The sequence below is a fragment of the Macaca nemestrina genome, chromosome 10 (genome assembly GCF_043159975.1).
Source record: "Macaca nemestrina isolate mMacNem1 chromosome 10, mMacNem.hap1, whole genome shotgun sequence".
Taxonomy (NCBI): Eukaryota; Metazoa; Chordata; class Mammalia; order Primates; family Cercopithecidae; genus Macaca; species Macaca nemestrina.
In genome coordinates this window covers 67,255,623-67,278,464 of record NC_092134.1, presented here as the reverse complement: position 1 = coordinate 67,278,464, position 22,842 = coordinate 67,255,623, and the positions used below count along the sequence as shown (strand labels likewise).

At 40.0% G+C, this 22,842-nt stretch overlaps 1 protein-coding gene across 1 annotated transcript in view; it reads right to left on the bottom strand.

Annotated features, from left to right (window-relative positions):
• Window positions 1-22,594, bottom strand: part of LOC105473433 (transmembrane BAX inhibitor motif containing 4) — a 30,981-nt gene extending 8,387 nt beyond the window's left edge. The window contains exons 1-5 of the mRNA XM_011727260.2: window positions 22,424-22,594; window positions 8,323-8,431; window positions 7,254-7,359; window positions 2,570-2,603; window positions 584-701 (exon numbers count right to left, since the gene is read on the bottom strand). Of these exons, the coding sequence (XP_011725562.1) occupies window positions 584-701; window positions 2,570-2,603; window positions 7,254-7,359; window positions 8,323-8,431; window positions 22,424-22,520 (464 nt within the window). The 5' untranslated portion in view covers window positions 22,521-22,594. The remainder of the gene's footprint in view (window positions 1-583; window positions 702-2,569; window positions 2,604-7,253; window positions 7,360-8,322; window positions 8,432-22,423) is intronic.
• Window positions 22,595-22,842: the final 248 nt, after the last annotated feature.

Sequence of the window (22,842 nt, the reverse complement as noted above, 5' to 3'; positions counted from 1 at the left end):
CAGGAAAAAGAAAATGGTTGGGTGACTATGTGCCAACAGGAAGCCACTGTAAGCTTAGAAAAGAGTATGCATTCCTACCAGGTGAGGGCAATGCAGTACCATAATCCTCATATAAAAAGGATCATTCCGTATATTTGTTTGAGGAAGGATACAGGTTAATCTAGATGGATCAAAAGGTTTTAAAGTTCATGCAGACCCTTTCAATACCTGTACTAATTACAGTGCTTTTTCCACAAAGACGTGGATGGTGGTAACATTTATGCTAAGACAAAGACCGAAATAATTTCAGTAAATTCCATAATGTTAATAAAGAAAACAAGCTTAAACTCTCTGGAAAGCTGATTTTTTTTTTTAAATTCACTTCCCTTTCACTATAGGAGAGAAACAAATAAGTCAAAGCAACTTTCCATTTCTTTGTATGTTCTGGGAGTAGGGCCTGGCCCTAGTACTCAAAGAGATGATCTCTTATTACCCTCCATTTTAAAAGACAGTACCCAAAGATAACAGTGTAGCACATTCCTCAAAACCACCTATAATAATTAAAGACATTTATCTATTATATCCAAGAATATATACAACTTACCCAGCGCCAAATTTGCTGAAATCCCTCTTAGATTGTAGAGTATACACAGTCAAACCAAAAAATACTGTAGTAGTCAGTATGAAAGCTTGCAGAATAATATATACATCATAGAAAGTAACTGTAAAATTAAAACACTGATTAACATGCATATAAAAATGCTCAATACAAAACAGCTTTTTCTAGCATTTTACAGAAATGCTTCGTTTTCTCCTGTACTTTATGCCAATAAAAACAATTAGAAAAGATTTCTTATCCATCCTTGACTACAAGGTACAGTGAAACCACACCCATAATGCAATTAACAGTCTCTAAAAAATTCATTCACACAAAATTGGAAGTCACGCTGTTATCAAGTTAATGAAATTACTGGAGAGCTATTACGCCTGTAGCCAGTTTGGAGTTTTAGGGGTATGGCAGAGTGATTCTCACCCATCTCTGTCTCAGTCACAGTTTACCACCATCTGTGGTAATTGTCCATTATAGTTTAAATATCAATAGGGATGATTCTGGGTCTCCTGCCTGGCTGGGAATTCCTGGACAGTAGCAGCAGTTCCAGCAATCATCTGGTTAGTTATACTTGGTTTATCAGCCCAAATCAAGGAAACTGGGAAAGAAAAATACTAGGGCTGGCTGGGGTTGCCTACCATTCACTTACCCTGTAGAGGACAGAAACCAACCACTAACTGCATATCCAAATGTGTATTATCTTGGAGTATGTTATTTTGGGGTTTACTGAATATATTTTAGAATAACCATCCAGTCGATTATGGCTATTGTAATAAAGCTCCTTAACATTTTAATAAATTGCAGTTATAACCTATTGGAGGTTAACTGCTTTGAACCCAAAGCCATTTAAGTAATTTTTAATTTTCGGAGAGTGATTATTCATGTTCTTTCCATCCTTAAATGCTACACAATTGGAATTTCTCTGTTTATGCCGTTACAGGATTAGGAAGGTGAACATGGAAAAGACAAGACATGAAATCCATTTTGCTTCTTGTCAGTAACTTAAGTATACGATTAGGTTGAAAAGACATTGCAATTACTGAGGAAAATAATGTTCTCAGATTACCTCATCTATGTTTTTCTACCCCCAGTTCCAATAATCCTGAAATGAATCTCTCTCCTACATTCTTTATACATAATAGGGGCTGGAGAAGGGAGAGATGGATTTGAATACTTTCTTTCTATGTTAAGAAGCTCAATCCTATTTATTATTTATTACTATTTATATAGATTCTTTTAACAAGAGATTACAGAAACATATAGCTTAAACAAAACTGGCATAGAAAGGTTAAAAAACTAATGACAAAATAGGAAGAGTTAAATACATTAACTATAAGGATAAACAACTTGCTGTCTTGGAGAGTAATAATTAACTCTGACCTTTTTGGTACTCAAGGTTAACCATTTTGAGACACTGAGAATTTCTATTCTTAATTTACTGAAATTTTTTCCTTGAGGCATTATATAGGGTACATCAAGTAATTATAACAGACACGGCCTTCAAACACATATTTAAAATGAAATACAGAGCAGAAATTACCACTGTTTCTTGTAGTGCCACTTGATAAAATATGAGGATATAATATTAAAGCACAGTTCGGCACAGGCCAGTTAAAGGAGTTAAGCTCATACATATGATGAAAGTATGTGGCTCAAAACACATGTTCTCAGTTACTTGAGGATACGTTTAAATTATGGAAAAAATTAGCTATAGTTGTCTTATTTTTCTAAATGGGTAAACGAATGAAATACTGCTCTCCATTCCTTTTATTTTTCTTTTCCACTTCTTCTAAGCTCAGCTGAAATATGTAAAGGATAAATATCTGACTTTTGCTTATACTTTAGGAATTCTTCATCCTATGCTATATTTCTGAAATATGATATTCCATGTTAAACTTTAGCCCCAAATAACTTTTTACCTGAAAGATTTATCTACACTGAAAAGTTATTATAACATATAGAAATGCAATTACAGCTTACCAACAACTGCCACAGTCAGAGCTTCCAACAGCGTCTAATGAAAAGAAACTTAAATTAATGACAGTAAAAGGTATACTATCTCATGTACATTTTCTAATTTCTAGCAGCTTAATGTGTTCCCTTATGAATGATCTCATTTTAGCTTCAAAGCAGCCCTGTGAAGTATATGGGACAGTTAGTAAACCCACCATAATGAAAATGAGACCTCAATATATTGAGTGAGAACATTTACATTCTAATTGTGATACTATGACTCTTTAAGTTCTAATCGCATATTTGTAACAGGAAGACTGTAAATATAGAACATTCTATTTTTCTTACTGTGTAATATAAATAAAAATACAATTGCAAATTATGTGCACATTTATAAAACCTCAATACCTCACACAAACATAGGAAGAATAAAATATTTAGGTAGTACTTTGGTGTGGGAGTCTTGAAAGTGTGTCCCAATATTCATTCTTTCTTCCCTAATAACAGAATTTTTACCTGGACACATGGCAGTTCAGATTAAACTGCATTTTTCCAGTCTCCTTTGCAGTTAGGTCTGACTACATAAGGATACTCTAGCCAATTTAATGTGACTAAGATAGGTATACAACTTCTGGATTGTGCTCTAAAAATAAAGAAAGACTTAAGGGCCGGGCGCGGTGGCTCACGCCTGTAATCCCAGCACTTTGGGAGGCCAAGACGGGCGGATCACGAGGTCAGGAGATCGAGACCATCCTGGCTAACACGGTGAAACCCCGTCTCTACTAAAAAATACAAAAAACTAGCCGGGCGAGGTGGCGGGCGCCTATAGTCCCAGCTACTCGGGAGGCTGAGGCAGGAGAATGGCGTGAACCCGGGGGGCGGAGCTTGCAGTGAGCTGAGATCCGGCCACTGCACTCCAGCCTGGGTGACAGAGCGAGACTCCGTCTCAAAAAAAAAAAAAAAAAAAAAAAAAAAAAAAAAAAAAAAAGAAAGACTTGCTCTCCCCTTCCTCTTCTCATTTGCTTGTATTAATAACTGGATGCTTTGTGGCTATAGGAGTGATCTATCTTATACCATGTGATCTGTCTTATACCACTCTAGGAATGCCTGGACCGTAGCAGAAGCGTGGGCCCTTGTCACCTTCACTAAATTGTCATTCAAATTTTTACATGAAGAGAAATAAACTATCTTGTTTAAGCCATTGTTATTTTGTCACTGTTTAAGCCATGTCAGAAGTAGCTGAACTAATATCCTAAATACAAGACCTGGGGATTCCAAGCCTTGTCCTCTAGCCTCTGTTTTCCCTTAATTACAGTATCTTTATTTTGTCTTATATCCTTACTCTAGATAGATCTTATCAACCATCTGATAGACCATATTACAAAGGCAAAGCTAGAAATAAAGGCAGTGGCTATATAATCATACTCCTGGTAGAAGCATCCACCCTACCTGATATCAAGAAACCATCAGCACCCGAGCAAAAATGGTATTAGAAATTGTACATAGACGTGGAGGCAATGGAACTGCTGTTACGTTTTAATGCTTTTAGTAGTGCCAGCAAAATGGTAGCAAAAGATGATAGAAATTTTTTTCTGGGCTGGGCGTGCTGGCTCACAACTGTAATCCCAGTACTGTGGGAGGCCGAGGCAGGTGGATTGCTTGAGTCCAGGAGTTTGAGACCAGCCTAGGTGACACAGCAAAACCCCGTCTCTACTAAAAGTACAAAAAAAATTAGCCAAGGATGGTGACATGTGCCTGTAGTCCCAGCTACTTAGGAGGCTGGGAGGTGGGAGGATCGCTTAACCCCAGGAGGCTGAGGTTGCAGTGAGCCAAGTTTGCGTCACTGCACTCCAGCCTGTGTGACAGAGAGAGACCTTGTCTCAAAAAAAAAGAAAAGAAATTTTGGGGGGGGGGGGCAACATGATTATACTATATTCTTACTATTTGTGACAAGATTTTAGGAAAGAAATCATCCCATACACATTCAAGTATCTGAAGGAAACAGGATGGTATAAATAGGAGTAAAGATAAGACCTAGGAAAACATGATAACGCCCCTTTAAAACATATACACACGTGCTCCTCAAGTTACAATGGGGTTACATGCCAATACACCCCACTGTGAGTTGAAAATATCGTTAAGTCAAAAATGTAGCTCAGAGTGTCTTTGGTTAAAGAATCACAAATGCTTAAAGTCTGAAACCTCGTGGTTGCATATTGCTTTGACACCATCATAAAACTGAAAAATCTTAAGTTGAATGATTCTAAGTCAAGGACTATCTATCTGTCTGCCTGTCTATCTATCTATGTGCATGCATACACACACACGCACTCCTACTAGGGCAAGATAAGCTTCACCTCCTTTCTTACCTCGGTGGATCAGGACCAAAAAAACCCCTAATGTTAAAGGTCCCTGAGTAATTTGAGGAAATGTATTTTACACACTTATTTGTTAAACCACTTTTAGCTATGGGCATGATGAACAGATTTAATAATCAGTGACTATCTTGCCTATAAGCATTTGGTTGATGCTTTTCTAGTGGGACCTCTCCCTGCTGGGCAAAAGTTGACCCATACCATCTTCCCACATAGAAATCAGTCTTTCTGAGAGGAGGCTACATGTAGATGTGAAGAGGAATTCTACATGGCCTTTTTTTTTTTTTTTTAATACTTCCTCTCTCTTGAGACATAGCTGACTAGGCCAGGAGTTGGCTCTGACCCAAGGCCTGGCAACCCATATACTGACTAACAGCCTACAATGTGACCTGTGCCAACAACCAAGTGTACCAATCAGATTCTTTCTCTCTCCTTTCTTCCTTTTCCTTTCTTCCTCCCTCCCTCCTGACCCCCTTCTTTCTTTTTAAGACAGGGTCTCACTCTGTCACTGAGGTTGGAGGGCAGTGGTGCAATCTCAACACGCTGCAACCTCCACCTCCTGGTTTAAGTGATCCTCCTGCCTCAGCCTCCAGAGTAGTGGGACTACAAGCATGTGCCATAACATCTGGCTTATTTTTCTATTTTTTGCAGAGACAAGGTCTCACTATGTTGCCTGGGCTGGTCTCGAACTACTGGACTCAAGCAATACGCCTGCCCCGGCCTCCCAAAGTGTGGCGATCACACAGGCGTGAGCCACCAGGACCAGATTCTTTCTGACCCAGGAATCTGAACTCAGAGATTAAAGCAATGGCAGTGGGAGCTAAAGTTAAATGACTCTATGGGGGCAAACGATGGGTCATATAAAAATTAAAGACAGAAAAAGGGAAAACAATGTATAAGGACAACTGAGGTAGAGAAGAGATGTAATAAAACGAGGGAGAGGAGAACACAAACTCTTGTCACTGAATTTCCTATGATATCATCATTTCTGGAACCTTCCTCCAGTTCTCCAGTTAATCTTCTTGAAGAGGATTTGGGTTGGTGGGTTCTCAAGTTCTTACATCCTTAAACTCCTTGTTACTTGCGATAACTTGAGTTAGGACTGACAATCTTGCAAACAAAAGAGCTTAAGATTTAAAAGAATAATCTTTCCTATTACTGAAACTTTCAAAGTCATCAGCTTTTCTTTATCATTTTAACACAAACTCACCAGAATTCACAAACGTTTTAGTTTAAAGCATTTTAATCTAATCAATAGCTTTTCCCACTCCTATCTGACTACAAGTATTCTTTGTTTGTTTGAGATGGGGTCTCACTCTGTCACCCAGGCTGGAGTTCAGTCACATGATCTCAGCTCACTGCAGCCTCCACCTCCCCCACCCCGTTCAAGTGATCCTCCCACCTCAGCCTCCTGAGTAGCTGGGACTACAGGTGTACACCATCATGCCCAGCTAATTTTTGTATTTTTTTGTAGACATGGGGTCTCACTACATTGTCCAGGCTGGTCTCAGACTCCTGGACTCCAGCAATCTGCCCACCTCAGCCTTCCAGAGTGCTGGGATTACAGGCATGAGCCACTGCGCCCACCCAAGTATTCTTAGTATTAGTTTGGAATGCTTTGAAGTAAATTTTTAAGGTTAGAATCTAGTCATACTAGATGAGAAGAGGCAAAATAATTTTTTAAACACATAACTTGAGGCTTAGCCCCTTATTCTGGTCATATTCTAAACTGAATTTTCATAAGTGGTAGTTTGGGTTTTAATTTTCACAAATATCTCAACACACATGACTTAAAGTTGGGTTCTCCCAACTATAATTTTGAAAGAAGTTACTAAAGCACATCATTTGAGCAAAATGGTTCCTTAAAAGACCAGAGTGGTAAGATAATAACACAGAAGAGTTAATAATAAAGAACTTAAATTTTATTAAATTAAAACCACAACATAATTTTTTTCCAAGAAAATAACAGAATATTAGCGGTAGAAGGTATCACAGGGATTTATCTACTTTAATATTCTCATTTTACATATGAAAAAAGTTAGGCACAGAAAGGCTAAATGCCTTGCCAAGTGTCACATAATCAGATAGCAGCAAAGCCAGGTCATCTGATTCCAATTCAGCATTTTTTCCACTACATAGTAATATTAACAGAAAAACTTTTGAAACTAATAAACTGTTAAAGGTTTTAAAAGACTATACAATTACAAGTAATTTCCTAAAGTACTCTAAAAAAACTCATTAATTTTGTTCTGCCATTGTTATATATGTATTATAAATGCATTTATTTAAAACTCAGGAATAATTGTTAAGGGAATAGAGAAAGTCAAAGTACTCACAAATCCAAAAAGTAGGTACAGGTTAAGGGGATACTTATGTCTGTTTAAAGTCAATGCAAAAATCAAACCCAGAGATCCGAGGGCAAACAGCAAAATTAAGGCAGGACTGAAAGACATAATATTAAGTGTTTCAACTTAAAAAAAATAGCATGAGCAGTATTATCCAATTTAATAAAATTTATCTATTGTATATGTTTATGAAAGTACAGGTAAAAAAAATCTGGAATGATCCACACCAAACTATCAAATTATTTTATATCTGGAAAATTTGAGGAGTACAAGGTAGAAAGGAGCCTCAGGACAAAGAAAAGAGCCCAAAATGAATGAGGGAAACTTTTCCTTTTTACCATATAAACTTCTATAATATTTGAATAATGTTTGCAATTAGTACACTAATATTATACAATAAAGAAATTAAATAATAACTACTTTTTTAGGGTATTTGCCATATGGCTGTAATTTAAATTTAAGAATTATACCTCAAATAGTAAACTAATAGTTCAAGATCCCCCTTTGGTGGGGAGAAGGGACGACAGAAATTCTCTACTTCTATGAAAATATTCATTAGTTCTCCTTTCCTTTAATATAACGAAACTGTATCATGGAAATAATTATGATTCATCCCTGATTAAAGATTAGGGATGAATCATGCGGAGCTCTTTTGAAAACTTCTTGGTGAAATTATCCTAGTCTTGAGCCAAAAGCAAAATGAATGCACATTTATTTTTCAAATACTGTCTTAGGCTTTGAGCACAGGGAATATAGTCTAATAAAGTTTTTTAAAATTAAGATTTTTAAAAATGGCATGCAGAAAAAATTCTTAATACTATTCCAGGGGATGAGGGTTTAACCCTAAGAAACTGAAGCTAAAAAGTTCAGAGGTAAATACCATGTTGTGGAATATTTTTCTTCATCAAAAAAAAACTAATCAGGCTTATAAGAGTTAATGAACCTTTTTTACATTTTAACCTCAAAAGTTAATACAAAAAAAAGTGGATTTTGTTTATAATATGCCTTTTTGATCATATGCAATGTCTGAAAATGATTCATTATCATCTCATTACATTACCTCTCATGTACAAATGTCCGTATAGACTCAAAGTATAAAAAAACTGTTGAAGTCACTGTAGTTAAGAGAACTTGCAGAGAAAGAATGCTGTAGACTTTTCTTAGAAAGGCTAAAAGAGAAAACAAAATACATTACTATTTTCTTAAGCATTTATCATAGAACAGTAAAATCAAATTTCCTCTTTAAAAAATTGTTTCTTACATGTATTCTTTCCTAATTTTCATCCTAATAATGTAATATATAACTAAAACTAGACAAGAATACAAAGCTTCCAAAATAATTTTAAAATTGTATGAGATATCTAAAGCTCCCTACAAAAAGCATGAGCCTAAAAAAATTAGTGGGCCAGAATGTAAATGATTTCATCAAAATGAAAAATGTATTAAATGCCTAGTTGTACACAGCAGGATACAACATAGCAAAAGACTAAAAGCAGAACATTTTAAAAGAATGATTATATTTTGAATCTAAAAAGGAGAAATAGAAAGCATATAAACCTAAGTTATTTTATGTCTTAATTTCAAAAATAGTAAAAATGTTTCCCCCAAATGAAACTTATCCTGAAAAGGCAAGTAATATATAAACTTACTTTCACTCATCTATTATTATTTCTCATTTATAGCACCCCTGCCTCTAGTTTCTATACAATAGAAAATCCTTACTTTCATAATATTTTGTTATCAATACCCAGAAATCACCTCTAAGGCTTAATGATTAAATGCTTATTATTAAAGTCTTCTGATACACAGTGAAACAAATAAATACAATGAACTTCCAAGAACTCACTACTATCTTCAGAAATAAAACATTAATAACAGTTCCCACCTTCTCTCTTCACACTTCCGGCTAACTACAAATCGTCTTTCAAGATCCAGCCTTTCTCAGTTCCCCATTCTGAATTAGATGTTTCTCCTTCATGTTCCTGGGGAACCCTAAACATACCACTAATCACTTTATAATTGATAAATCTACTTGTCCTTCACCCCCCTTACACTGTAAAGACCGAAAGCTCCCTAATAATTGGGAACAAGCCTAATTCATTTCCTTACTCCCACCACTCAGCCTAGTGGATGGCACTGAATAAACAGTCATTACATTTTATTTGCTTTTAAATAAATTTTTACTAAATTAATGAAGGGTGAATTTTACTAGTCAGGGAAGAGAAAAAGTATTATTCTGAAATGAAACAGAATAATGGTACCACTACTTAGAGAACTATGATTAGGCAGGCAATAAAAATCATGTTGAATGACTTTTACCCAACAAAAGAAAATGTGATGTTGTCTCTTGCCTATCATGGCATTGCTGGGTAGATGAGCATTAGATGGTGGATGTTCCTTTTGAAATACATTCCTACTAAAGACCTGGCTTTCCAAGGAAGGGTGAAGTCCTTTGATGGCATGTCAGCCAAATATCAAGTTAAAAATAAATAAATAAAAATGAATCTTTCACAATAATAAGGGAATTTTCATGAATACTAAGTATTTAATCATCAAAATGCCCAAATATTAAATCTTAATTTTTCCCTCTGGCACTCTTTCCAAAATCTAGAATGAGTTTTCCTAACGTCTTAAACAAATTTTACTGGGCATATAATTTAACCAATGATTCATAAGAACACTGAGTGTCCATTGTATTTTGGCTTAGAGATAAACAGTTCTCAACTCCACAACAGATCTACGACTTACTTTCTTAAAAAGGCCCTCATGTCTGAATGCTTTGGGGCTGAATGCTTTGGGAAGTCATTTCTATCTTTTTCATAAAAGCAGGGTAAAGAATATTCTACTGGCATGGACAATATTATTTGGGCTATCTTTCTTCAAATTTAATTATTAAACCAAAGGTCAAGCCATTACACCTGCAAGGGATTTTTCTGGACTATGAGAAAAAAAAAAATTGTATTCTTTACACTATAGCCTCCATGTCCTGGACTCAAACCATCCTCTAGCCTCAGCCTCCCAAGTAGCTGGGAATACAGGCCCACACCACCACACCAGGATGGGGTGTGTGTGTGTGTGTGTGTGTGTGAGAGAGAGAGAGAGAGAGACAGGGTCTCACTCTGTAGAGAGAGAGAGAGACAGGGTCTCACTGTAGAGAGAGAGAGAGAGACAGGGTCTCACTCTGTCGCCTAGGCTTAAGTGCAGTGGTGTGATGATTCGCTGCAGCTCCAGTCTCCAGGGCTCAAGCAATTCTCCTAAACTCAGCCTGCCCAGTAGCTAGTACTACAGGCGCATGCCACTACGCCCAGCTAATTTTTTTGTATTTTTTGTAGAGATGGGGTTTCACCACGTTCCCAGGGTGGTCTTGAACCCCTGGGCTCAAGTGATCCACCCACTTTGGCCTCCCAAAGTGTTGGGATTATAGGCATGAGCCACCATGACTGGCCCTGGAATGTATTCTTTACTTCTCATACCCTATTAGGTACCTCATGTAACTCAAAGCCAATCCATATGATATGTATTCTCAAGCACTGAAAATCAGTGTTATTTCTTACCATTTTGTAAAACTGTTTTACAGTTCAAAACAATGTGCACATTAAGATCTAATGTTTATTTGTATATCTGTGTATGTACTCAAGTGCATACATAATAAAAGACTAGAATAATATACATCCAAGTGCTCGTATACCCTGCGCAGTATTACTGAGGATAATTTGCATATTCAGTTCTTTACTAATCTGTGTTTTTTAGATACTAGCAATATGTATTACTATTGCAATTCAAAACATTTTAAAGAAACTTGTGCTAAGCCTTTAAGTTCATACTAAAAAATTATCCTTAAGCAGATATTGCAGACCACAACTTTTTCTATACTCTAGTATCATAAGCCAAATCCCAGGCAAAAGCAGTATTGACACCCATTGTGAATAATATAAGTAGCAGCAAAGGACATGCATATACAGCTTTCAGGAAAATATAAAAGATTCAACATGAAAAGAATATTACTCAAATTTTCCAATTTTTGTTGAGTCCTCATTTCTTCCCTTCTATTTGACATCTCAAACTTAACATGGCCAAAATTGGAGCTCTTCATTTATCCATATTTGCTGTTCACCCAGTCTTCTCATCAACAACCAGCACCAACATCCTCAAAGCCAAAAACATAGAAGTCATCTTTGATTACCCCCTCCCTGTTCCCAATCTATCATCAACTACCGCAGTTCTACCTTTGAAAGTGCAATGTATCTGCCTCTTTTGGTCTCCTCTGTTACCTCCCTAGTCAAAGTGTGCCTAATCTCTCACCTGGACCACTGGAGGAACCTTCTAATTGGTCCCCATGCTTTCACTCTTGTCCCACCTATTTCTCCACATACTCTGTCAAACTGGTATCTTTGTAAAGTAAACCATATCATGTGACTCTGCTTAAATACTTAAATAATCGTTTCACTTAAAATAAAATACAAAAGATTTTATAGGACCTACAAGATCCTACATGATGTAGAACCTTTCCAATCTCATCTCAGCACTCTCCCTCTTCCTCACCATGCTTTACCCACATTAGTTACCTTCCTGCTTTGGGGCCTTTGCACTTGCTGTTTCCTCTACTCAGAATGCCCTTATCCTTCTTTACATGAAGTGGTGGTTTAAGATAAGTCACAGTTCTCTGACACTCCCTTCAAGTGAGTCCTAACAAAAAGAATGATGCGAAAGTGGCAGGGTGCTACTTCTAAGACCGAGTCATAAAAGGCATTACGGCTTCCTCCTGCTGTTTCTTAGATCATTACCTCTGGGACAGTGTTTCTCAACCTTGTTTTCATTATTCCCCACGTAAGCAGCCTTCCAGGTATTTTTTCCTAATAGCCCCCTCAATAAAATTTTAATGCCACAAATTTATTATATATCTGTTGTACCATCACCCTTTGGAAGGATATATGCCATTATAAAATCTTAAGTTTTTTTAGATCTTCAGATCCCTCTAAAGAACCAACTCTCACCTAATGGGGTCAATAGCACCCCATTAAGAATCCATACTCAGGGAAGGCCAGCTATGTTGTGAGCAAACTCATGGAGCCCTATGGAAAAACACATGTGAGAGGAAAGTAAGGTCTCCTGCCAACAGCCAGTGAGAAACCAGGGACTCCTATAAATAGCCCTGTGAGTAGCCTGTCTGGAAGCACATCCTTCATCCCCAGTCAAGCCTCCAGACGACCAGCACTAGCCAGTATCTTGACCACAACCTAGGACAAACTCTAAACTAAAACCACCCAGATTATTAACTCTCAGAAACTAAGATGATGTTTATTATTTTAAAGCACTAAGGTTTAGGGTAATTTGTGACACAAACAGAATTTATATCTTGGTACTTGGAAGTGGGGTGCTGCCATACCAAACACCTAAAATATGGGAGACAGCCTTTGGAATCAGGTAATAGATGGAAGCTGGCAGATCGGTGAGATGAAGGCTAAAAGAGCCTTGAAGAAACTGTTTGTAGAAAGTTAATGCGTTTGAGGCTGCTGCAGGTGACGGCTTAAAGGAAAGTGGGTAAAATTTTGTGCAAACTGGAGGAAAGAGAATGCTTATTATATATTCAGGAAAAGTTGAGCAACAGTGTTAGCTATGTTAACATCAAAAGTAGAAAATGTGCTTAATCAAGTGGGTGATCAAACTAAGGAGACTTCTAGAGTGTTGAAGGTACCTGCTGGCTTCTTGTTGCTTATACTAAAATGTAAGAGAAGAAATACACAGCTAAAGGAAGAACTGTTAAAACAAAAAGATGGGCCAGGCGCCGTGGCTCACGCCTCTAATCCCAGCACTTTGGGAGGCCGAGGCGGGCGCAACATGAGGTCAGGAGATCAAGACCATCCTGGCTAACACAGTGAAACCCCATCTCTACTAAAAATACAAAAATTAGCCGAGCGTGGTGGCGGGCGCCTGTAGTCCCAGCTACTCAGGAGGCTGAGGCAGGAAAATGGCATCAACCTGGGAGGCGGAGCTTGCAGTGAGCCAAAGAGATTGCACCACTGCACTCTGCACTCCAGCCTGGGCAACAGAGCAAGACTCCGTCTCAAAAAAAAGATGAAAGCCTTCTGACTCTGGGACATCAAAAAAATACATAAAGAGCATAATTGTAAAATCCTTAGTTAAGACCTCACAAATATCCAAAACTGTGCCTCAAAAAAAAAAAAAAACAACAACAACAACAACAAAAAAAAACATGCAGGCCAGGCGCGGTGGCTCACACCTGTAATCCCAGCACTTTGGGAGGCCAAGGCAGGTGGATCACAAGGTCAGGAGTACAAGACCATCCTGGTCAACATGGTGGAACCCTGTCTCTACTAAAAATACAAAAATTAGCTGGGCGTGGTGGCACGTGCCTGTAATCCCAGCTACTCAGGAGGCTAAGGCAGGAGAATCGCTTGAACCAGGGAGACGGAAGGAGTCGGAGGTTGCAGTGAGCCGAGATCACACCACTGCACTGCAGCCTGGTGACACAGCAAGACTGTCTCAAAAAAAAAAAAAAAAAAAAAAAAAAACCAAAAACAAACAAACAAACAAACACCTTCAAACAATAGGACAATAGGGCTTTTGAGAAACTTAAGGAAGTTTTCACTGAGCAGTCTCAGCCAAAGTTCATGCTAAGACATTTTTGGGTGTGGCTTTTATTATTGAATGGAATGAAACCCAGTTAAGAATCACAAGACACCTACAAAGTTTTCTGAAGAATTACATTGGCAAAAATACCACCTCATATTATCCACCACTGGATGTTGAGTATGGCAGTACAGATCATTTGTCTTTTTAGTTTAAAAATATTTGAGGGGAGCTGTACTTAAGGAACTACACCTAGGGAGCTACACCTAGTGAGCTTCATCAACACCTGGGGTTAATTTAGATGATGAGATTCTGGACTTTGAGATGATGCTATACTGGGGTATTATGCAGGATCTTAATTTGCATATGGAAGACAGATAAGTAATTTGTGACCAGAGGGAAGACTGTGGTAGTTTAAAATATGGCTACAGATTATTTGGCACTAGCTTCAAAAGGTGGAACCTAAATCCCCTCCCCTTGAGAATGGACTGGACTTAGTGACTTGCTTCTGATTAATAGAATAAGGAAGATGTAATGATTTGTATGATTCCATGACTAGGTCATAAAAGTCACTGAGGCTTCCTCCTTGCTCTCCCCTGGATTGCTTGCTCCGGAGGAAGTCAGCTGCCATGTCATGAGGACACTCAAGCAGCCCTGTAGGAGAGGTTCATGTGGCAAGGAACTGACGCCTCCAGTCAATAGCTATGGGAATGAAATTTCCCAAAAGCAGATCCTCTAGCCCAGTCAAGCCTTCATGTGACTGCAGTCCTGGCCAATCATCTTGACTGGAGCCTCATGAGAGACCCTTAGTCAGAACTACCTGGGTAAGACCCTCCCAAATTCTTGACACTCAGAAATTGTGTAATAAATACTTGCTATGTTAAGCTACTAAATTTGGGGGCAATTTGTTACAAAGCAATAGATAGCTAATCTGCCTGGCTAGCTCCTTCTCATATAATCCACCCGCCATCTCCCTTAAGAGTTCTTCCTCTGGCCATTCCTTAACTAAAATAGCTGCCACCCTAAACGCTAGTTTCTACTCACACCTGTTTCTTTTCTTCAGCGCTAGGGGGTTATTTGCTTACCTCTTTAGGGTCTGTCTTTCCTACTGCCTCATCCAAATGACAACTCTGGAGGTCTGAGACACTGTCTGTCTGGTCACCACTAGATCCCTAACATCTAAGACAAAGCCTAGTCAAGTTTTGTAAACAAAGGAAAATGCTCACCTTCACTCACATAGCTAAAAGAAATGGAAATTAACACATGATTACATTTTTACCTACCAGAAGAGTCAGCAAAGTACGGCCCATGGGCCAAAGCCAGCCCATTACCTGGGTTTGTAACTGAAGTTTTACTGGGACACAATCGCACTCACTCACTTATGTATCCTCTACAACTGCTTTTGCACAATGGCAGAGTTGAGCTGGAACAGAGATCTTATGGCCCAGAAAGATGAATATATTTCTTATTTGGCCCTTTGTAGACAATGTTCACCATCCTTGATCTACGAGACTGCCAGAGATGAAAAAGTCTGATGATATTCAGTGTGGGTGAGGGTGCAGAAGGTATCCCCATATATTGTTTGCTGAAGGTACAATCTCTCTAGAGAACTGATCAATCAAATTTAAAATACACATACTCTTTTGCCTCATTTCACTTCCAAAAATTTATAGTAAAGTCATAATGGAGAAATTTACAAAGATATAGAAGGATGTTCCCTGAGGCACTATTTGAAGGAATAAAAAAAAGGGTAACAACCATCAAGTGGGGATGGTTACATAAATTATGGTATATACATACTATGAAACTATGAAAGACTACTGCAGAATAAACTAGCTTAACAGACTATATCATACATATATTACAATACACTATATATACTAGTTTAATCAGCACTGTAAAAGTGCTCGAGACTATACTCAGAAATTCATTCTCACATCATTTTTTTTTTAATTAAAAAGTAAACTTTAATGTCGAAAATGCAAACTTGGGGAGGCAGAAAGATCACACACAAGGCTGTCACCTCACACTTGGGTTGCACAGCAGCCGGGCAGAGGTGCTCATCACTTCCCAGACAGGGTGACAGCCGGGCAGAGGCCCACCTCACATCCCAGTCAATTGGGTGGCCAGGCAGAGGAACTCCTCACTTCCCAGACGGGCGGTGGCCGGGCAGAGGCGCTCATCACTTGCCAGACGGGGCGGCAGCCAAGCAGAGGCAGCACCTCACTTCCCAGACGGGCGGTGGCCGGGCAGAGGCGCTCATCACTTCCCAGACAAGGCAGTGGCCGGGCAGAGGCACTCATCACTTTCCAGACGGGGCGGTGGCTGGGGCAGAGGCGCTCATCACTTCCCAGACCGGTGGCAGCCGGGTAGAGGCGCTCATCACTTCCCAGACCGGTGGCAGCCGGGCAGAGGCGCTCGTCACTTCCCAGACGGGGCAGTGGCTGGGGCAGAGGCGCTCCTCACTTCCCAGACAGGGCGGTGGCCGGGCAGAGGCGCTCATCACTTCCCATACCGGTGGCAGCCGGGTAGAGGCGCTCCTCGCTTCCCAGACAGGGCGGTGGCCGGGCAGAGGCGCTCATCACTTCCCAGACCGGTGGCAGTCGGGTAGAGGCGCTCCTCGCTTCCCAGACAGGGCGGTGGCCGGGCAGAGGGGGCAGCAGCTAGGCAGAGGCGCTCCTCACATCCCAGTCAGCTGGGCGGCCAGGCAGAGGAACTCCTCACTTCCCAGACAGGGCCGCCGCCGGAGGGAGGGACTCCTCACTTCCCAGACAAGGCGGCGGCCGGGCAGAGGCGCTCATCACTTCCCAGATGATGCCGGGGCTGGGCAAAGGCGCTCACTTCCCAGACAGGCCGGCGACCGGGCAGAGGCGCTCCTCACATCCCAGTCAGTTGGGCGGCCAGGCAGAGGAACTCTTCACTTCCCAGACAGGGCAGCAGCCAGGCAGATGGGCGCCGCACTTCCCAGAGAGGTCGGCGGCCAGGCAGAGGCCTCCTCACTTCCCAGAGGGGTCTTCTCATAAAATTTTTTTGTAGCCTCATAATTTGTTGTTTTCCACCAGTGAACCTTGACATTTTAGATGTATATTATTCAAAAAGTATCTTTCAGAAAATATACACATTATTATGGGTGCAGCACAGCAACATGGCACAAGTATACATATGTAACAAACCTGCACGTTATGCACATGTACCCTACAACTTAAAGTATAATAATAATAAATAAATTAAAAAAAAAAAAAGAAAATATACACATTACAAGCAGCTAGTTTTTGTTTGTTTGTTTTTTGTTTTTTTGAGTCAGGGACTCGCTCTGTCGCCCAGGGTGGAGTACAGTGGTGTGATCTGGGCTCACTGCAACCTCCGCCTCCCAGGTTCAAGTGATTCTCCTGTCTCAGCCTTCTGAGTAGCTGGGATGACAGGCACACGCCACCACACTTGGCTAATTTTTTGTATTTTAGTAGAGACAGGGTTTCACCGTGTTGCGTAGGCTAGTCTCGAACTCCTGAGCTCAGGCAATCTGCTAGCCTTAGCCTCCCAAAGTGCTAGAATTATAGGCGTGAGCCACTGCACCGAGCCGCTTTATTTATTTATTTATTTATTTTGGCAGAGCATTTTTAACCTTTTAAGTAGTAACGCACCAAAGACAAATGAGAACCACTTATTTAGTACCGGTGTAGTCAGCTTAAGTTACCAACCTAGTGATAAGAACTCCTAAATAAAATGCTCCTGCATAATTTAAATATTTATGGTGAACAAATGCTGAGTATCTGGTATTGCAATCAGCTCTGTTATAGTGACGTGAGGGATGCAGAAGCAAATCAAGAATAAAATTAATTCTTTCCTTAAAACAGTCTATAGGCCAGGTGCATTAGCTCATGCCTGTAATCACAGCACTTTGGGAGGCCAACACAGGAGGAGTATTTAAAATGAAATAATTGCCTGACCCTTAAAACCACTTGGTATAGTTGGAAGAGCAGCAATTATGCCTCTTTTACAGATAAGGAATCTAAGAATCAGAAAGGCAAAGTAACCTGCCTCTCTACATTGCTGTCAACCAGGACTGTGTTTAATTTTCAGACCCTTAAATCCAGGGCTCTTTCTACCACACTGTACTATTCCCCAACATCACTAAAAAAAGGCCATTCTTCTCACTATACCATATGGTATGTCATTCTCACCTTTCCATGCCTCATCACAAATTCTGTCTCCCCCATCTCCACCCCGTGAATTCCCTGCACAAACAGTAGATCTCTCTCATCTGCAGTTTTGCTTTTCAAGGTTTCAGTTACCCATGGTCAACTACAGTCTGGAAATATCACCTACAATAAGATATCTTGAGAGAGAGAGAGACACCACTTCATATAACTTTTATTACAGTATATTGTTATATTTGTTCTATCTTATTAATAGCTATTGTATTAACACAATATGGAATGTATCTGCCACACATAAAGAGGGACTACTGTATGCAAACTCAGTCCTCCACTGGGATTTCACTTCCTCTTATAGCTCTCCTAGATTATTCCAGTTCACACTGTAAAAGTGATTATATGTCATACCCAACTAAATCAGAGCTGAGGAGCTGAGGGAAAACTCATTCAGGGTGAATAGCACAGTTTTACCTAGCAGCTGCTGAAACAACCTGCTGTGACTATCAAAATAGTTGTTTGCCAATTCCCAAATGCTTCTCTAGTGCCAATGAAGGTTCTTGCAAAGCAATACGTAATATTGTTCTTTCTAATAAAATCCCCAACCTTCTCTTTGTTCCTCAGACCACCCCGATCTGTATGTATACCCCAAGTGGCAATTTTGTTATTCCCAAACAAAGTGTTTAATTTATCTCTTTATTTTATTTTGTCTTCAACAACACACTCTTGATTCCTTCCCCAAACACCCTCCAAACTTGGTACTTTAGAATTTAATTAAGCTGCTAGCATAGATTAGTTTGGCTAGTGGCCAACCTAACTAATGCCTTAAGAACAGTAACTGTGACTTCCAAAACTTTTATTTACCTCACTGTCTTTACATACATTAGAAAGGAGTTGTCCAAAAAATATTTTTATTTATTAAATGTTATGTTAATGGTTCAAATGTTTCCTTAATGGCAGTCCCTTGAGTCACCAAGGCCTCTCTAATGAATGCCTTCTATTCACACACCTGATACCACCTCTAGTCATTTAATTTGCTGCAGTGGCTGCCATATTCTATCCCTGTCCTACCCTGAAGTAACCTACTTTGGGTAGATTTAATGCAATCCTTATCAAAATCCCAATGGCATCTTTCACAGAAATAGAAAGTCCATTCTAAAATTTATATGGAATGTCCCAAATTGCCAAAACAATATTTAAAAAGAACAACAAAGCTGGAGATCTCACATTCCTGATTTCAAAACTTATTATTACATAAGCCACAGTAATCAAAACAGTGTGGTAATAGCATAAAGACAGAGACATATAGACCAATGGAATACAACACAGCTCCAAGAATAAATCCTGGTATATATGATCCTTTTTTTTTTTTTTTTTTTGGAGACACGGTCTCACTCTGTTGCCTAGGCTGGAGTGCAGTGGCACAATCACAGCTTGCTGCAGCCTCAACCTCCCACGCTCAGGTGATTCTCCCATCTTGGCCTCCCAAGGTGTTAGGATTACAGGTGTGAGCCACTGCACCCAACCTTGTGAATCTTCTTTAGTAGGGTATGTGTTCAAGTCTTTTGCCTGTATTTTAATCACGCTATTTGTCTTCTTATTGTTGAGTTTTAAGAGTTATTTTGTATATTTTGGGTAACAGTCCTTTATTAGATATTTCTTTTGCAAATATTTTCTCCCAGTATGTAGTCTATCTTATTCTCTTGACTTTCTTCACTTTAAAATCAGGTTGTTTTTTGTTATTGAATGGTAGGATTTCCTTATGTATTCTGGATATTCCCTTATAGGATATATGATTTGCAAATATTTTCACCCATTTTATAGGCCTTTTCACTCTGTTGTGTTCTTTGATAAACAGAAGTCTTAAATTTCAAACGTACCACTCTGGTACAGAATGTTATTAGTGCAGGAGGCTTGGGGAAAAGCAGAAAGGGTACATAAGAACTCTGTTCCTTCTGCTAAATTTTGCTATGAACCTAAAATTGCTTTAAAAAAATTTATTGGGCAAAGGACTTGAATAACATTTCTCTAAGGAAAATGCATAAATGCCCCACAAGCATATTTTTAAAATGTGCAACATCATTACATCATTAGAGAAATGCAAATCAAAACCAAAGGGACATATCACCTCACACTCATCTGATGGCTACTTTCATTTTAAAAAAGAAAGAAAAGAACAGAATGTGTTGGCAAAGATGTAGAAAAAGGTGAACCCTTGTGCACTGTTGCTGAGAATGTAAAATTATGTAGCCCCCATCAAAAACAGTATGGCAGTTCCTTAAATAATTAAAAATAGAACTACCACACAATCCAGCGATTCCACTTCTGGGTATATATTCAAAAGAATTAAAGCAGAGTCTTGAAGAGGTATGTGCACACCTATATTCACGACAACACTATTCAAAACAGTCAAGAGGTAGAAGCAACACAAATATCCATCAATGGATGAATAAACAAACTTTGGTATATACATACAAAGTAATATTATTGTCTTAAAAAGAAAATTGTGCAGCCAGGTGCAGTGGCTCACACAAAGTAATCCCAGCACTTTGTGAGGCTGAGGTGGGAGGATTGCTTGAGTCCAGGAGTTCAAGATTGGCCTGGGCAACATGGAGAAACCTGCCTCTACCAAAAATACAAAACAATTAGCCAGGCATGGTGACCTGCGTTAGTAATGCCAACTACTTGGGAGATTGAAGTGGGAGGATCACCTGAGCCCAGAAGGTAGAGGCTGCAGTGAGCAGTGATCTCGCCACTGCACTCCAGCCTGGGTGGCAAAGTGAGACCCTGTCTCAAAAAAAAAAAAAAGGAAATTCTAACATATGCCACAACATGGATGTATTTGAAGACATTATGATAACTGAAATAAGCCAATCACAAAAAAACAAATACTGATCGTATCAGAGAAGCCAAATTTACAAAGGGAGAAAGTGAAATGGTGGTTCCAGGGACTAGGGGAAGGAAGCAATGGAGAGTTAATAGGTACAGAGTTTCAGTTTTGCAAGATTAAAAAGTTCTGGATATTCGATGGTGTATAAGTTTAGTCTAAAGTTATCCCTTTAAGTTCGGCCTAGGGGTTCTCGGTATATAGTGAACTATAACCTAACTGAATGTGTAAACAAGCTGTAACCTACGCTTGAACCAATCACTGAGTTTCAGCCAACCAAAGACGGCCAAGTGTTCAAACCATGTTCAAATAGGGCAAAAGCCAGGCTGTAACCAATCAACTGTTTCTGTACCTCACTTCCATTTTCTGTACATCACTTTACTTTCTCTCTCCATAAATTTTCTCCCACCAAGGGGCAGCACTGGTCACTCTGAACCTTTTCTGGTTCCGGGACCTGCCCAATTCACAAATCATTCTGTGCTTAAACTCCGTTAGATTTAATGTGTCTAAAGCTTTTCTTTTAACAGTGCACAACCATGTGAATAACTTAACACTACTGAACTGTACACTTAAAAATAGTTAAGATGGTAAATTTTATGTTACCTGTATTTTACCACAATTTTTTTTTAAAAAAGCTGAATTCACTTGCCAAAATAATTTCAAAATTCAATTCCAAAAATATAAATGCTAGGCACCAAGATTCTTGGTGCATCAGAACTATCTTCATCCTTCCTTTTCCAGAACAAGTTCTAGGCACCAAGATTCTTAGCACATCAGAACTATCTTCATCTTTCCTTTTCCAGAACAAGTTCCAGCTGCCTAGACAGGCTGAAAGTCTGGGGCAGTTTCGGTGATCAAATGGCCAAACTAGAGCAGATAATGGCTTCCACGTAGATGAAGCTAAGGATTTTAAATTCAAAAATTTCTGCCCATTGGCTACTACGTAATAACTTAAAACATTGATACTGACTTAGGAAGCTTCTGTGTTCAGCAACTTCCTCAATAATACTCAGAAAGACCTGTTGCATTCTGGGCCCTGCGGACAGGAAATAGTGCCGTCAGGGAGCTTACAGCCTAGCATAGGACGGTAAATATAAACATGTAACGCGGCACCCCACAGAACAAAAGCATTAGGCCGCTGATTCCACTCGTGTGTACGTCACAGTGATCAACTGACTCATTTCCATCACGTTTCTTTTCACTTCAAGATGCCAAATTAAGGCTGCGGCGGTTTCCATCCGTCCCTTCCTACACCGCGGCGCCCGCTGGGGATCCGAGGCGCACAGAGGGGAGCTGCAAGTCTTCTGGGCCTGGGCCCTCCTACACCCGCTAGGAGGGGAGGGAGCGCCTCTCCCGACTCCCGGAGGAGGGCGCCAGTCCTCCGGTTCCCGGAGAAAGAGGGCAGGGAGCTCAGCCCTCTTTCTCCTGAGTCCCGGGAGACGGCCGCTGTCCCTCTGAAGCCGGAAGTCGGCTTCTAAAGACCGAGCATTGCGGACAAGCGGCTGGGAGGCACTGGAGAGGGGACAACGTACCCATTCGGATGTGCACGCTGGCGGAGGCCACGCTGCTGCCATAGTTGAAGTCGTCCTCGATCGAGGAGCAAGGGTACCGGGAGTCGGGGTCAGCCATGACTGCAACAGCACCCCTACCCGCCCTGGCCGAGCAACCGCAACCGCCTCCTATCCTCTTCCGCGAAGAAGAGCCCAGCCCCAACAAGTCGAGCGGCGTCGGCGGGCGAATCCCGAGCGAGTCGATTTTCTCGCCTCAAAAATTCCAGCTGGGCGGAGAAAGCGGGGATGGCTCCGAGTTAGGATGGAAGAGAAAATGGTTTACATTCCCGGCGTCATCTGAAGTGAAACTTTTCTCAGATTGTTCTCAACAAACTTTTTAAGTCCTCTCACCTGGAGAGTTGCTAGTGATAGAACCCATGTCCCAGTCACCCATCCACTCA